Source organism: Microcebus murinus, chromosome 5 (genome assembly GCF_040939455.1).
Source record: "Microcebus murinus isolate Inina chromosome 5, M.murinus_Inina_mat1.0, whole genome shotgun sequence".
In the NCBI taxonomy this organism is placed as follows: Eukaryota; Metazoa; Chordata; class Mammalia; order Primates; family Cheirogaleidae; genus Microcebus; species Microcebus murinus.
In genome coordinates, this window is record NC_134108.1 from 11,119,881 (window position 1) to 11,133,259 (window position 13,379).

The 13,379-nt window shown below is 37.2% G+C and overlaps 1 protein-coding gene across 1 annotated transcript in view; it reads left to right on the forward strand.

The window, feature by feature from the left end:
* Positions 1-8,289, forward strand: part of NOX3 (NADPH oxidase 3) — a 56,436-nt gene extending 48,147 nt beyond the window's left edge. The window contains exons 13-14 of the mRNA XM_012759587.2: positions 6,642-6,795; positions 8,083-8,289. Coding sequence (XP_012615041.1) covers positions 6,642-6,768 — 127 coding nt within the window. The 3' untranslated portion in view covers positions 6,769-6,795; positions 8,083-8,289. The remainder of the gene's footprint in view (positions 1-6,641; positions 6,796-8,082) is intronic.
* The last annotated feature ends 5,090 nt before the right edge of the window (positions 8,290-13,379 follow it).

The following is a 13,379-nucleotide window of genomic DNA, read 5'->3' on the forward strand; positions in this document are numbered from 1 at the left end:
AATAACCGTAGACTCTAGAACGTGGTTACTTTTTATGTAGTTTCAACCATCAATGTCACTAATAATAGACACATACAGGCAAAGTCAATTATTATTTTATCCCTGGAATGCCAGATCCCTGGGAAGAGACAAGGCACCCATAAAAAGCTTAGTACGACCCCTTCAAAAGACTTTTAAAATGACCTCCTTAAAATAATTTTGTTTTCTGCTGTGTAAAAGAAGATTTATGTTTAATGAAGCTTTTAATGAAGAAATCTCGGAAAGAGAATGCCAATAAAATCTAATTTTTAAACAACAAAATCTAATATTGAGAAGTATTTCAATATCCTGGCCTTTGTCCAGATATAAATGAAACACACAATCCAATTACTGTTCTGCACAAAGGACAAAGTAACATTAATTTTCCTCAAGATGGTTATTAAAGAGATAAACAGTATGTTTTCCCCTTATTATGTCAAGGATATGTTTGTTCCCAAGCCTATTTGGCTACTCTTACAAGACTGTTCTGTCCTGTCATTAGCTCATATCTTTTGGCAAGATGAGTCCAGAGGAATTGGTGGATTTGTTAGTGGCCTCAGAAAAGGTTCTTTGTTCTTGAGGGTCTTTGAAGTAGGCTCTCAACCATTTCTATTCATCAGCGCAAAGCCAAGGATTCTTAGGACTTACTCTTTTAAAAACATTTACCTGTTTGCTCAAAGCCGGAGTCTCTTCTTGTTCTAAGAAGGAGTTAAATCAAAAGAATAAAGTGAAAAGGGGCAAAAATGTTTTTTTATAGAACATGAAAAACAGCACCAAAAATAAAGCTTGAAGGGAAGCAGATCAAAGAGAGTAGTGCAAGCTATAAAGGAACCAGAAAATTGCAAAAATAACAGTAATAGAGAAACAAATTGATAGGCATCAAAATGAATACAAATAAGGAAAGGGGAAGAAAAATTAAATATAGATCAAAGACTGAAAGTAGGAAATAGGAAAGTGTACACTATTGTTTTTATTTGTAATTAATTTTGGTAATTATATTAGCCATATTACAAAAACAAGTATGCTTTTAAAAGACAATCAACAAATAATAAGTGGATATATAAAAAAAAACAAGTCTTTTATTGATATGCTCAACCCCACATGCATGTATTACTTCAGTTAGACAAATGCAGAAAAGTACTCTAAACATAAAAACAATGAAAATCATTTTCCCAATTAAAATATGGTAGGCTAATTAAATACATGCATTGACATCTATGTCTTACTAATCTATAGAAGTATGTCTTTTACAAAAGTGGAAGCTGTATGTCATTTTTTGTAAACGTTCTCAATATGTTCCCAAGCTTTAGACAAATGTTCATAAAATCAGGGAATCATTTCCAAGAAGGTAGACAGAATGAAAATAAATATATCTTTGTCACATTTAGCCACATTTCAGATAAACACACATTTTACATGTACTCCACCTTCTGAATTTGTGAGCAGTTGTTTTTAATTAATTGAATAAAATGATTTTCCATAGGCCTTCAACCCTTGATCTTACAATTCAGATAATGTTTATAGTTTGCTACTTTTGACTTATCTGCTAACTTCCCCATGTCTTGTGGGTAATTATGTAATTAATGGCTACAAAAACTTTAAAGATTTGGCCACTTTTTTCATTAACGTCAGTGGAAGTGTTTCTTTTATCTTGAAGAGAAAAATACAGACTAGAAGAGTACTACCATTTGTTAGAACAGTTTAGCCCCACCCAACGCTGAAGAAAGGTGTCAACTTACCATATGACTGGGGGCTTCTAATCCATATTGCACGAATGTATTTTAGACCACCCATTGTTTTCAGAAATATGAAAATACCTTTATACTAAATTGAGTAAATGTGTCCATCTGGAACCACATTTGCTTGTGTGCACACCCTTCAATTCTCATTTGTACGTGCATATGTGCAAAATGTTTTTAAATGATATTTTTAAGAAATTAGCATTCTGATTATAGCATACAGGGCCCTTTATCTAATAGGATATCCTAAACATTCATTATATGACTAAAATGTTCAGAATATTGAAAGAAATAGACTTAAATGGAAATACAACGTATGATATATTATAGCTTCGTGAGAAAAATAAAGCCACCATAAACTTATGATGGGGATATTGTCAGCATATTTAAACAGTTCCTTCCCACCAGAGGGCAACCAGCTCTGTGGTATAATCAAATGAAGATTCAATGGAAATTACTGGAATTATTCCATTCATGGTAGGGGGGATTAGAGAGACGGGTGAGTACAGGGTGGATTTATCATTACCTTACAAAGTCTCTTTGATGGTATTATCTAACAAATTACTAGTTATGGAAAAACATAAGGTTATTTACATATGAAGTTGCATATGTTTTAGTGTTTTATTGGGGTGGAGGAGGGGACAGGGTTGGCAAAAAAAGGCTCTGCTATTCCCTGGGGTCCAATGCTACAAGTCGACTGCTTTCATTTCTCTTCCCTGTTTGACTATAAGAGTCTCAAGGGCAGCAACTTTATCCACACCCTCAGAGCCTAGCACAGTGGCCAGGATGAACAGGTGGGAGGACCATGAGCAGGATAAAGAAACTGGGACAAGAATCCTATCAGCACAGCTCTGTCTGCCAGAGAAAATGGACTTGGTGGAAAGTGGGCAGGAGAAGAGTCACAACAGTGAGCTTTGCTAGGGACATCTGCAGCCCGTGATGAGCAACTGAGTAATTAGGACGCAGGGAAAAGCAACGTCGTAGGCTGCTACAAATTAACTGGGAGATAGGTTAAAAAAATGAAAAAAGCCGGCCAGCACAATTATCATATGCACTTATGAAAAAAGAAGGTATTGTACGAAATATAATTATGTGATGAATCATTTGGAGGCATTTCTAATGAAAAGCACCCACTAGAAAGGATTAACCAGGAGTTGTGTCCATTGTCTGCTACAGAGTTTGTAGCTCTCCTTGGCTTCTTTCTAAGCCTCCATAAATCCACGGGAAGCTTCTGTTTATCGATTTTATTTGCAGAATGCACTCAGGGTATAAAGTAATTTGATTTTTTTTTTAAAATGGGGTTTAGGGTCTGCCCCTACAGGGTTATAACTTACCAAGCATAAAAGCCAACACATAAAAACAAACATACAATTTAAAGCGAGAAGGGCTCAGGGCGGCAGAACCTGGGAATTCAGCGAGGTGCTGGGATTACTCCCGGGCGCACCCACTCGCCCATATATCTGCTGGGCTGAAATCTCCTGGTGGGTGATATTTTGGATGCCTTTCATGCATGGCATCGCTGAACTGTTTTTGAAAAATGCACCAACCCCACAGAGAAGAGCACAATAGTTATTTAGCAAACATGGAGAGGGAGAGGAGGATTTTCTTTATTGTTTATCCGAGCTAAAAATAATGCCGTGAAGGTTAGCCATCTTCGCAGCTTGTGTAAAATTTGTCCTTTTCTCATCAAAGTCAGCAGCCCGGACTGATCAATGCCATTAACGTTGCCCCTGACTACATTTCCAGCTCCCCACGCACGTGCAAGCTCTGCGGCTTGCAGGCTGTAAACTGAAGAACAGCACCTTACGTTTTTATACTGCTTTTGCCGAGAATCTTTTTTTTTTTTCAATTCTAAACAATCGTGGGTAATTAAATTTTATAGAAGAATTTTTTCTTTACCAACCCCATTAGGGTTCTGTTGCACTTGTCCATTGCCTCATAAAAGGAGGAGAAAAAAAAAAAACAAACCCACAAGCTGCTGCATCTGTGCCTTAACCACTTTGTGTGGATTCTCGGTTCTGCGATTCACAGTATGTGTTTGTGACAAGAAATCTCTGTCCTTGGACTCATAAATGCCGAGGAGGGTAAGCAAGGCAAGAAAAAGAATGCCGTATGCGGGGACAGGGATGCACAGAGAGCCAGTGAAGGGCTTGACCTTTCCACCTTAGCTGAAGGTAGATAATGAACGGCCTTTGTGTGATGTTTTGGTGATTGCATAACCATGACAGCCATGGACCCTGAGCACAGAAAAGCGTGGACTTAGCTGTGCAGTGCAATAGCCACAACTTCAAAAGGGGCAGGGGAGCTGTGAGCTGCTGGGGACACCAGTGGTACACCTGGCAGCCAGCAATCAGAATCCTTTGAAATGGAGTCTTAAAGGCAGAGCATCAAAGAGCATGGTCAGGTTCTGCAAACAGTTACTGCGGCTGCAAACGAAAGGGCAGTCTTAGCCTGTTGGGAATGGGCCAGTGGGCAATCTCTTTGGTGACATCTACACTAATGGAAAAATATCACCACCCATAACAGCATCTTTGAAATAGATGCAAGGATACCTCTGGGCATCAGACACAAAGCAAAGCTGTGACTCCTCACCGGGAAGGGTCTTACCTGACCCCATCTATCATTCAAAATGTTTCAGTCCAGAGCTCAAAAATCATCGTGCTGATCCCAGTAAGTCTATAATCACCTCTGGGTTAACACCCCACACCTCAGCCTCTGTTCAGCTTTGTGGAGCAGGCAGACACCAGCAGACACGATGTGGTTTGATAGTGCAAGCTAACGGCTCCTGGCAGCTCGCCGTGTGCCGAGCACAGGGCCAAAAGCTGGACGCGCAGTGTCTTGTCTGAGCCTCCCAGAGATTCTGGGACCTAGGTGCTATAATTCTCGGCATTTTATAGATGAGGACATGGAGGCTTTGAGAAGGTAATTAATGTGCCCCAAATTACCCAGCACCCATGTGCTGGAACCAAGAGCCTTTTATCTCCATAAGCACCTTAAAATTGCTTCATGAAGTCATAAACTCATACTTTTCATTGGCAAATATTTTTCTAAAAACATTCCTTCTCAAATTTAGCTGTGGGAATAATATTTTTGAAAGTAATACTTGCACATTTTGAACATATTACCATCTATAAATTAAGACATTAAGTTCCTTGGAAGCTAGAGTTTGGGATGGGATTGACCGTCAATTTCTACCATGGATGCTACAGTACTGGGACACATAATTAAAATGTGGCTGTGACACATGGCAGATGATTATGTTAACATATAAGCTAAGGAGGCAGGGTGCAGTGGCTCACGCCTATAATCCTAGCACTCTGGGAGGCCGAGGCGGGCTGATTGCTCGAGGTCAGGAGTTCAAAACCAGCCTGAGCCAGAGCGAGATCCCGTCTCTACTATAAATAGAAAGAAATTAGTTGGCCAACTAATAAATATAGAAAAAATTAGCCGGGCATGGTGGCGCATGCCTGTAGTCCCAGCTACTCGGGAGGCTGAGGCAGCAGGATTGCTTGAGCCCCGGAGTTTGAGATTGCTGTGAGCTAGGCTGACGCCATGGCACTCACTCTAGCCTGGGCAACAATGTGAGACTCTGTCTCAAATATATATATAAGCTAAGGAGAACTAGGCTGTGTAGGCACTTCCCAACAAAATCCAGTTCTGAAGAAACAGAGGCAGTGTAGGGGGCTGGTCCTGAGGTCCAAAGAATTTCTCTAAGACAGTGTTTCTCAGAACCTCACCTGGGGTCCTTTCTAAATATGCATTCCTTGGATTTGAGTTTAGGAATCTACATTTTAACAATCTGCCTAAATGATTTTATGCACAGTAAAGTTTGAGAACTTTCAATCCGGATTATAGTAACTAATTCAGCTTATGCCAGAGACTGGAAAAATGCTACAAGGACTAGTAATATTCGAGACAAGGGGAAAAAAGACATGATCTCTGTAAGTCTCTATAGAAACTGACACATCTCAGCTTCGAGAGACAACCAGAACCACTGCACCGACACAGTGTTTATATATAAACAGAGTCACAAGGGATTTGAGCAGCCCTGGGACAGTCATGATATGTTAAAAAATATTTCTTCCACAGTTTCTGAAATGTCGTGATTAGAGATGTCAATGTTTGGGTTATTACATTTTCAGCAATGTCTTTTTCCTTTCCAGCTCTTCTTTCTGGCCTTCTTCAAAAAGTAAGGTAATTGCAACAGGAAAAAGTAATTAAGTTGCTATTACTTTAGAGTAAATTGTATTATCTATTAAAAAGGCAAGGTTTAACAGGATATTAGTAATAACTAACTTTTTGAATGTATTGTGTCATCTTGCTTTCAATAAAACATACAACACAGTTGCTATCATCTTTGTTTTACACCTGCGGAGGCTGAGGTCTAGAGCCTCGCCCAAGACCACACAGATAATAATCAGCACAGCCATTCATTCATTTATTCAACAGAGATGTATTATGGGGTGTCTACTGTATGCCGGGCACTATTGCAGGTGCTAGGATTAAACAGATCAGGTTCCTGCTCTCAGGGAGTTCCAGTCTAGTCACAGATCCAAGAGGATGCTGAGTAAGAGAACATCTGACCAAAAATCCAGATGAGATCACATCTATATTAAAACCTCCTCACCAGCATTGATGGACCCTTCCAGCCTCAATCTTCCTGGCTCCACTTGTGTGATTCAGGACATAACAGCACTTTGGGAACCAGGGAGAGAACACGGTGCTAAAAGTAGGGAAAGGGAATCTAAGAAAAAAAGGATGTGGATGGAGAAAAATTAATCAACCTCACAGCCACAACTGCTTCACTCATTCGATAATTGTCTCAGTTTCTGGCTGGTGTGGCCCCAGGTGACACTTTCTGTCCTTTCGCTACCCCTACTGCAGCAGCAGCATTGGCGTGTTCTTCTGCGGACCCAAAGCGCTCTCCAAGACACTTCGAAGGATGTGCCACTTATATTCGTCAGCTGACCCCAGGGGTGTTCATTTCTATTACAACGAGGAAAGCTTCTAGAGTTTGGAGGTAAAGTCCGTGTGTTGTGCAAGGTCAGGAGTTGGATTTCATCTCAATTGCAACTACTCACCTCTGCCATGGTCATGCACCATAGTCGCCACGCACAATAAACAGCGCAACTGAATGGGCGTGGTTGTGCTCCAACCCAAAATTTTATTTATCGACCCTAAAGTCAAATTTCAAAGAATTTTCTTATATCATAAAATATTTTTAAACTTTTTTTTTTTTTTTAGCAATTTAAAAATTCAACAATATTCTTAGCTCCTGGGCCATCTAAAAACAGATGGTGGGCTAGATTTGTCTTGTGAGGCGTAGCTTGCTGACTCCTGTTAGGGGTCATCTTTCCTAAACTTGTTTTCATGCCTAATGCTCCATGCGATGTGGAAAATCATCTTGTAGCTTGGCCTAAAGTCTCGTTTAGAAATTATTTGACATTTCCATTAGTGTGATGGCAGAGACACCTGCCTTATGACCAAACCTGATGATTTCTGCTTTAAACTTAAGCCCCTTTGTGCTTTTGTTGATCTGCTGTAGACCAGAGAAATTAGCAACGGAGGTCATCTTTCACAAAATATCCTTCACATACTTGAAAAGATAATGAAATCATCCCTCATCTATCCCCTTTGTAGTCCAAACAATACTAAATTCCTAACCTTTTGGCCTAGGATATATATTCAAGCACTTCAATCATCCTTGTTGCTCTTTTTCAAATTCACTTCCATTTCTTCATATCCTTTTAAAGTGCATTGACCAAAATGAGACATGATATTCTAATAGAAGCATGGCTAGTACTGGGTAGAAGAGTGGCTCTTTTAGATCTTATATGTCATGTATGTACGACTAGATTCTATGCATGCCTCTCTCCCTCTTTCTCTTTTTCTCTATTTCTTTCTCTTTCTTTCTCTCCTTCCATCTTCCCTTTATTTTTCCCTTCCCTCCTTCCTTTCATATTTCTTTCTTACTCTCTTTTAACAAATATTTTTTATTACTACCACATTTTGGTCTATGGTCATCTTTGACACCTACACCCCAACTCAACTTCTGCCCCATGAAATAACTGGAAATTCTTTTTATTTCGAATTCCCATTGAGCCAGTCTTTCCACATCATGCAGCTGTTTTACCCCACAGTGTTCCCAAAGTAGTCCTCACAACTTAAAAGTCTTCTCTACTAGTATTGGTTAATTTTTTGGAATTTTTATTTCTAACATTTCAAGATTGCTTTGAAGTTTAGCCCTGAATACCAACACTAGTATGTATAATAACTTAGTAATATCTGCAGGTTTAATAAGTGATATAGAAAATCTTTTGTTTAGGCTTTCAATCAAGTTTTTGACCCTGAAGAACTCCACCAGGAATTCCTGTGACTGCCTGTTAACACGAGCACCCAGTTGGGAACCAGTGAATGATAACCAACCATTGAGAACAGCACGCCACACCATGCTTTCTTAGCTTATAAATAACATGCCATATGCAATAGAACAAAAACATTTACTGAAATTAAAATACATTATGTTTTTCAAATGCTTCTTATCTTTGTGGATTGTCATTCTGCCATAAAAGAGAATTAAATTAGTCTGACATGATGTGTTTTTACAAAGTCAGGCAGCCTGTTAAGCTCTTCCAAGTATTTCTAAATTATAGATTGATCATTTCTTTTACTTTATCCTCAGATATTCATGTTAATTCTATGATTCCTATGATATTGATGCTGATTCTCTAAGTTAGGTATATCCCATGACGTCTCAAAAATGATTTCTGCTAACCCTGCACCGCATATTTCTTAGTATCTTTAAGTATTATTTGATGCATATAATTCAAACTCTACTAATTTTATAGACCTAGTTTTTCTGTGTAATTATTTCTCCATTTAAGTTTGATTCAGTCTTTGCAACTAGAAATTTATGCAGTCAAATGTAATCTTTACTTTAGCAGGCAAATTGAATGCATTACATTTTTTCTCTTGGTTGTATTTAATTATTACTTTTTCTCCCTGCCTATTTGAAAGTAAAATGTACTTTTTGGTCATCCAATTTTGTTTAATAAATTAGAATATGCCTGTCCTTAAAAACAAATTTTGCCATACATTTTTTTTTAACCTCTGGGGATGCTGTCTGTATCATCTTTTTGTTTTGACCTTCCCACTACTTCCCTACATACTATATAGAATTTAACCTCTCCAGATGGGGAAAAACACAAAAATCAGTAGATTTATTTAATGCAGCAATAACCAAATAGGAAAATGTGGATTTTTTTAAAAGAAAGGAAATAGTCTATCCAAAATTGAAATCTACAGCAAGCCTATAAATTCATATAATAAGAATTATGCAAGATGATTTGATAAATGAACAAACATTAATAGGGAGACATTTTTAAATGAGTAGAAATAGTATGTTCCTATATGGCAATATTGAATATTACTAAAGATATCAATCAGCTACATTCCTGGCTATTCACTGGGGCACAAATGTAGAAATCAAAACTGATAAGAGAAATGTAGATTTTAATTAAAGAGAAGAAAGTAAAGCATTTTCCATGGTTAACAATAGAAATTCTCAGGTTTTTTTCAGTTGGCACTTTTCATTGAATTTATTTCTTCTTGCTATGAGATTTAATTCAAAATATAAAGAAATTTTACTGCCAGAAAGGTTTACAGAAATTGCTTATAAAATACCTTGAGATATGCCAGGCTGTTGTCATAATTGGATGAATAGAAAAAAGGAATAAATTGAAAAGAAAGATACATTCCACCCACAAAAAAATAATTTGATCCAAATTAATTAATAGGTTAAATAAAATTCCAATCAAATTTTAAATTCTCTTTAAATTTTTTGAAAGGGTAGATATTCCAAAGTTCCTCTAGGAGAATACATGAGAAAGAGAGACGCAAAAAAAAAAAAAAATGTGAAAAAGAAAATAAAAGAAACAAAGGGGAAAAAGGGAAGAAGAAACAAGAGAAGAGAAAAAGAACAGAAGAGAAAGAATACAAAAAGAAAAAAACAGAAAGACAGGGAAAGGTGCCTGTAACCCTAGCAGTCTGGGAGGCCCAGGTGGGAGGATCACTTGAGCCCAGGAGTTGGAGGTTGCATGGGCTATGGTGACACCACAGCATTCTACCCAGGGTGACAGAGCTAGACTGTCTCAAAAGAAAAATAAAGGGAAGGGAAGCAAAAGGGGGAAAAGGGAAATTCTCTAACCAGAAGCATGGTCTGCCATGAAGTAGAGGAAATGAACAACGGTAAGTCTCATAGCCACCTTCTCAAAAGCATCCACAGAGACTGGATGATAATGAGATAATATCTCCAAGGTGCAAAGGGAACATAATTATCAATTGAGAATTTTGTCCTCGGTGAAATTATTATTCAAAAGTGAAGGCAAAATATAGATATCTCTAAAGAAAAGAAAGCTGAAATTTACCTACCTCACTGAAATACTACAAAAGGTTATGTTTTAAAGAAGGAGGAAAGTCAATTAATGGCATGCAATAGACAGTGAGGAGCAAAGAAATTGAAAAACGTTTTGTCAAAATCTCTAAGCATTGCCTGTAAAAGAAGATGAATGATTACTTCAGAGGGAATTTTTTTTAAGTAAAACTAAAATACTAGACAACAATAACATGAAAAGATGGGAGAATTAACTGGAATTAAGACATTCCAAAGTCTATATATTGTTCAGGAGGATGAAAGAAATGTTGATTAAACGTAGCCTGTGTGAAGTTCTATAAGTAAATTAAGAAGGATAACCTTACATGAATTCACTGCTCACCAGTTCTTTTAACATAATTTCTCTATTCTTGAGTTTTTATTGAGCCTAAGCTGCTAATCTGTTTGATTGTCAGGCAATATGTTTTAAGCAGGGCTCATGAGTGTTATATTCCCTGATTTAATTCATATTTGAGAATGTCAGCCTGTTGCTTTTTTACTCAACTCATATTTGGCTGAATATAGTGTACTTGGAGCATATTTTCTTCCCATCAGAAATTTGAAGACATTACTCCAGTGTTTTATGAATGTTGCCTTGGTGAAATCTGAGGCCAACTTCATCCTCCCTTTGTAAGTAAATTACTTCTTTTTGCCTGGATGCCTAAATAACTCTTTCTTTATCTTTGAAGTTCATAACTTTTGGGTTTTGAATATTTCACAGGAATTTTTCCTGTATTACAGAGTATTTTTTGAACAACAATTTTTCTTCATTTCAGAAGAAATGTTTTGTAGTAGGTGTCTAAATATACTTCTATTTCCTTTGTTTGTCTCATTTCAGAGGTATCAATTATCCTTATATTGGATCATTTGTTTTTCCATTCTGTTAGTTTTTCTAATTACCTTAATCTTTTTGTCTCTTTTATTTACATATGATTTCCTCTGTTTTATTACTGGCCCACATTCTCTTTCTGAAACCCTCAGAGCGAGATATGTTTTGGAATTCAAAATAATTTCATATTTTAGAAAATAACAAATGCATATTCCATATATTGCATGATACTCCCAGTAGAATCTAGGCAGCATCTACTACTCAAAAGCATTAATGTTTTGTCAAATAAAACTATAAATATAAGTATTCAAATTAAGTTGAATTATAAAAAAGAAGATTGTAAATAACCTTATATCTGTTCAGGACACATTATGCAGCTAAGTGAGTTATAAAAAAAATAACTCTCAGTCTTGATAGCTGTCTAGATTTAGTTTTTGGAATTTCAGATTTGGGAAGGATTATAGACTTGGAATTCATCTTGGAATTTCAGTGATGTCTATTCTGTTCCTCACTGTTTAAAAACTTTTAAATTTGTTTTGTAAAGATATTGCTTTGAGCCTTTGTTACCTTAAACCTGAAATATCCCTATGATCTCATTCTGTTTTTCCCATAATTTTGTCTTTTTTCTCTCTTATTAAATTAGTATTCTCATTACATTCTCCATAACATGAATAAATAGTAAGGAATTATTTGAGACATGATTTCTTTTAGGTTAAATTTTCTTTTTCTTTTTCTGCATGCTATATTACCTTTTCTCCTATAGTATTTCTTCACACTTGCTAGACATTCCTTGTATTTTTTTTTCACCTTCTCGTATTAGTTGACTCTACCCAGACATTTTATCATTTTGTTGGTTCTTCGACATTGTGAATAAATTCTTGGTTGTTACCCCCCATGCCATCTCTAAGACTATATTCTCCCTCTCGTTCTCCCACTCTCTCTCTCTCTCTCTCTCTCTCTCTCTCTCTCTATATATATATATATATATATATATATATATATATATATATATAAAATAGCTTTATTGAAATATAATCCACATAACATAAAATTAACCCATTTACAGTGAACCAATCGTGTACCCATTACCATGATCAATTTTAGAACACTTTTATCATTGTAAAAAGAAAGCTCACATCCGATAGCAGCCACTCTACAGTTCCCCTCAACCACCCCCAGCCCTAGGCAACCACTAATCTACTTTTTGTCCCCATGGATTTGCCCATTCTGGATATTTCATATAAATGAAATCATACCATATGTGGTCTTCTATATCTGGCTCCTTTCGTTTCGTATAGTGTTTTCAAGATTCAACCATGTTGCAGCACCTCATTCCTTTATTTTTGTCAAACAATATTCCATTGTGTGGATATGCTACATTTTATTGATTCATTGATCAGTTGATGGGCATTGAGTCGTTTCCATTTGGGGGCTGTTATGAATAATGCTGAACATTCATATGCAAGTTCTTTTCTAAAGTATGATTTTAGCCTGGGTGTTTCATGTTTTGTCCCCTTTTCTGTAGTCTGAGAGAACAGCACCTGGGATGGAACGCTGTGCAGGAGAGGAGGGAAGCTCAGCTTGGGTGGTGTAATAGACTACATTGGATTCCCTGGGCTCCATTCTACCTCCTGAGATTATGTGGACTGTCCTGTATCTTAGTTTACTCCAACTAATTGGGTCAGGAAGGGAGTGTGTAATGCATTTCCGTGAGGCGATATCCCCAGGCTCTGAGCCCATCCCCTAATTGAATGTGAAGCTTGGATTTTTCTCTTCCAACAGAGAAAGTCAGCTCCCTTGAGTTCTTTCCTCATTCATCCATACCTTAGCCCAACAGAAGAAGAGAAAGATAAAAATACCCTTTCTCTTTATGTCCCAGGAGCAAGAGTTTTAGCAAAATTTCTCAGGACTTTTTTGACTCACCAGAAGGGCTTCAGAGGAGTAGGGTGAGGTAAAAGCCAAGCCATATATGGCTGCACTCCACTCTGCTCTAGAATCTTCCGGTCCTTACCTTGAGCACAAGTTTTTTTTAGATTTATAGGTTTCATTTGTCCTTTATCTTGTCTATTCATGAGAGTGTGTGTGTGTCTGTAGCAATATCAATGAACTCTTCACAGTTGAATGTCCACAACATTCTGTCTTCGACACACACCAGTTGGATTATCTCCACAACTATCACTATTATCAAGGTCCCCCATAACCTCCAAAATGTGAAATTCATTTCCTTTTTATTGTTAGCAGCAACTGAAAGGAACAACCAATTCTCCCTTCTTGAAACACTTCCTTCTTTTGATTTCTGTGACATAGCAATCTCTTAGTTTACATCTCAGGCTCCTCTGCCAAGTTTCAAAATGTTGGTGTG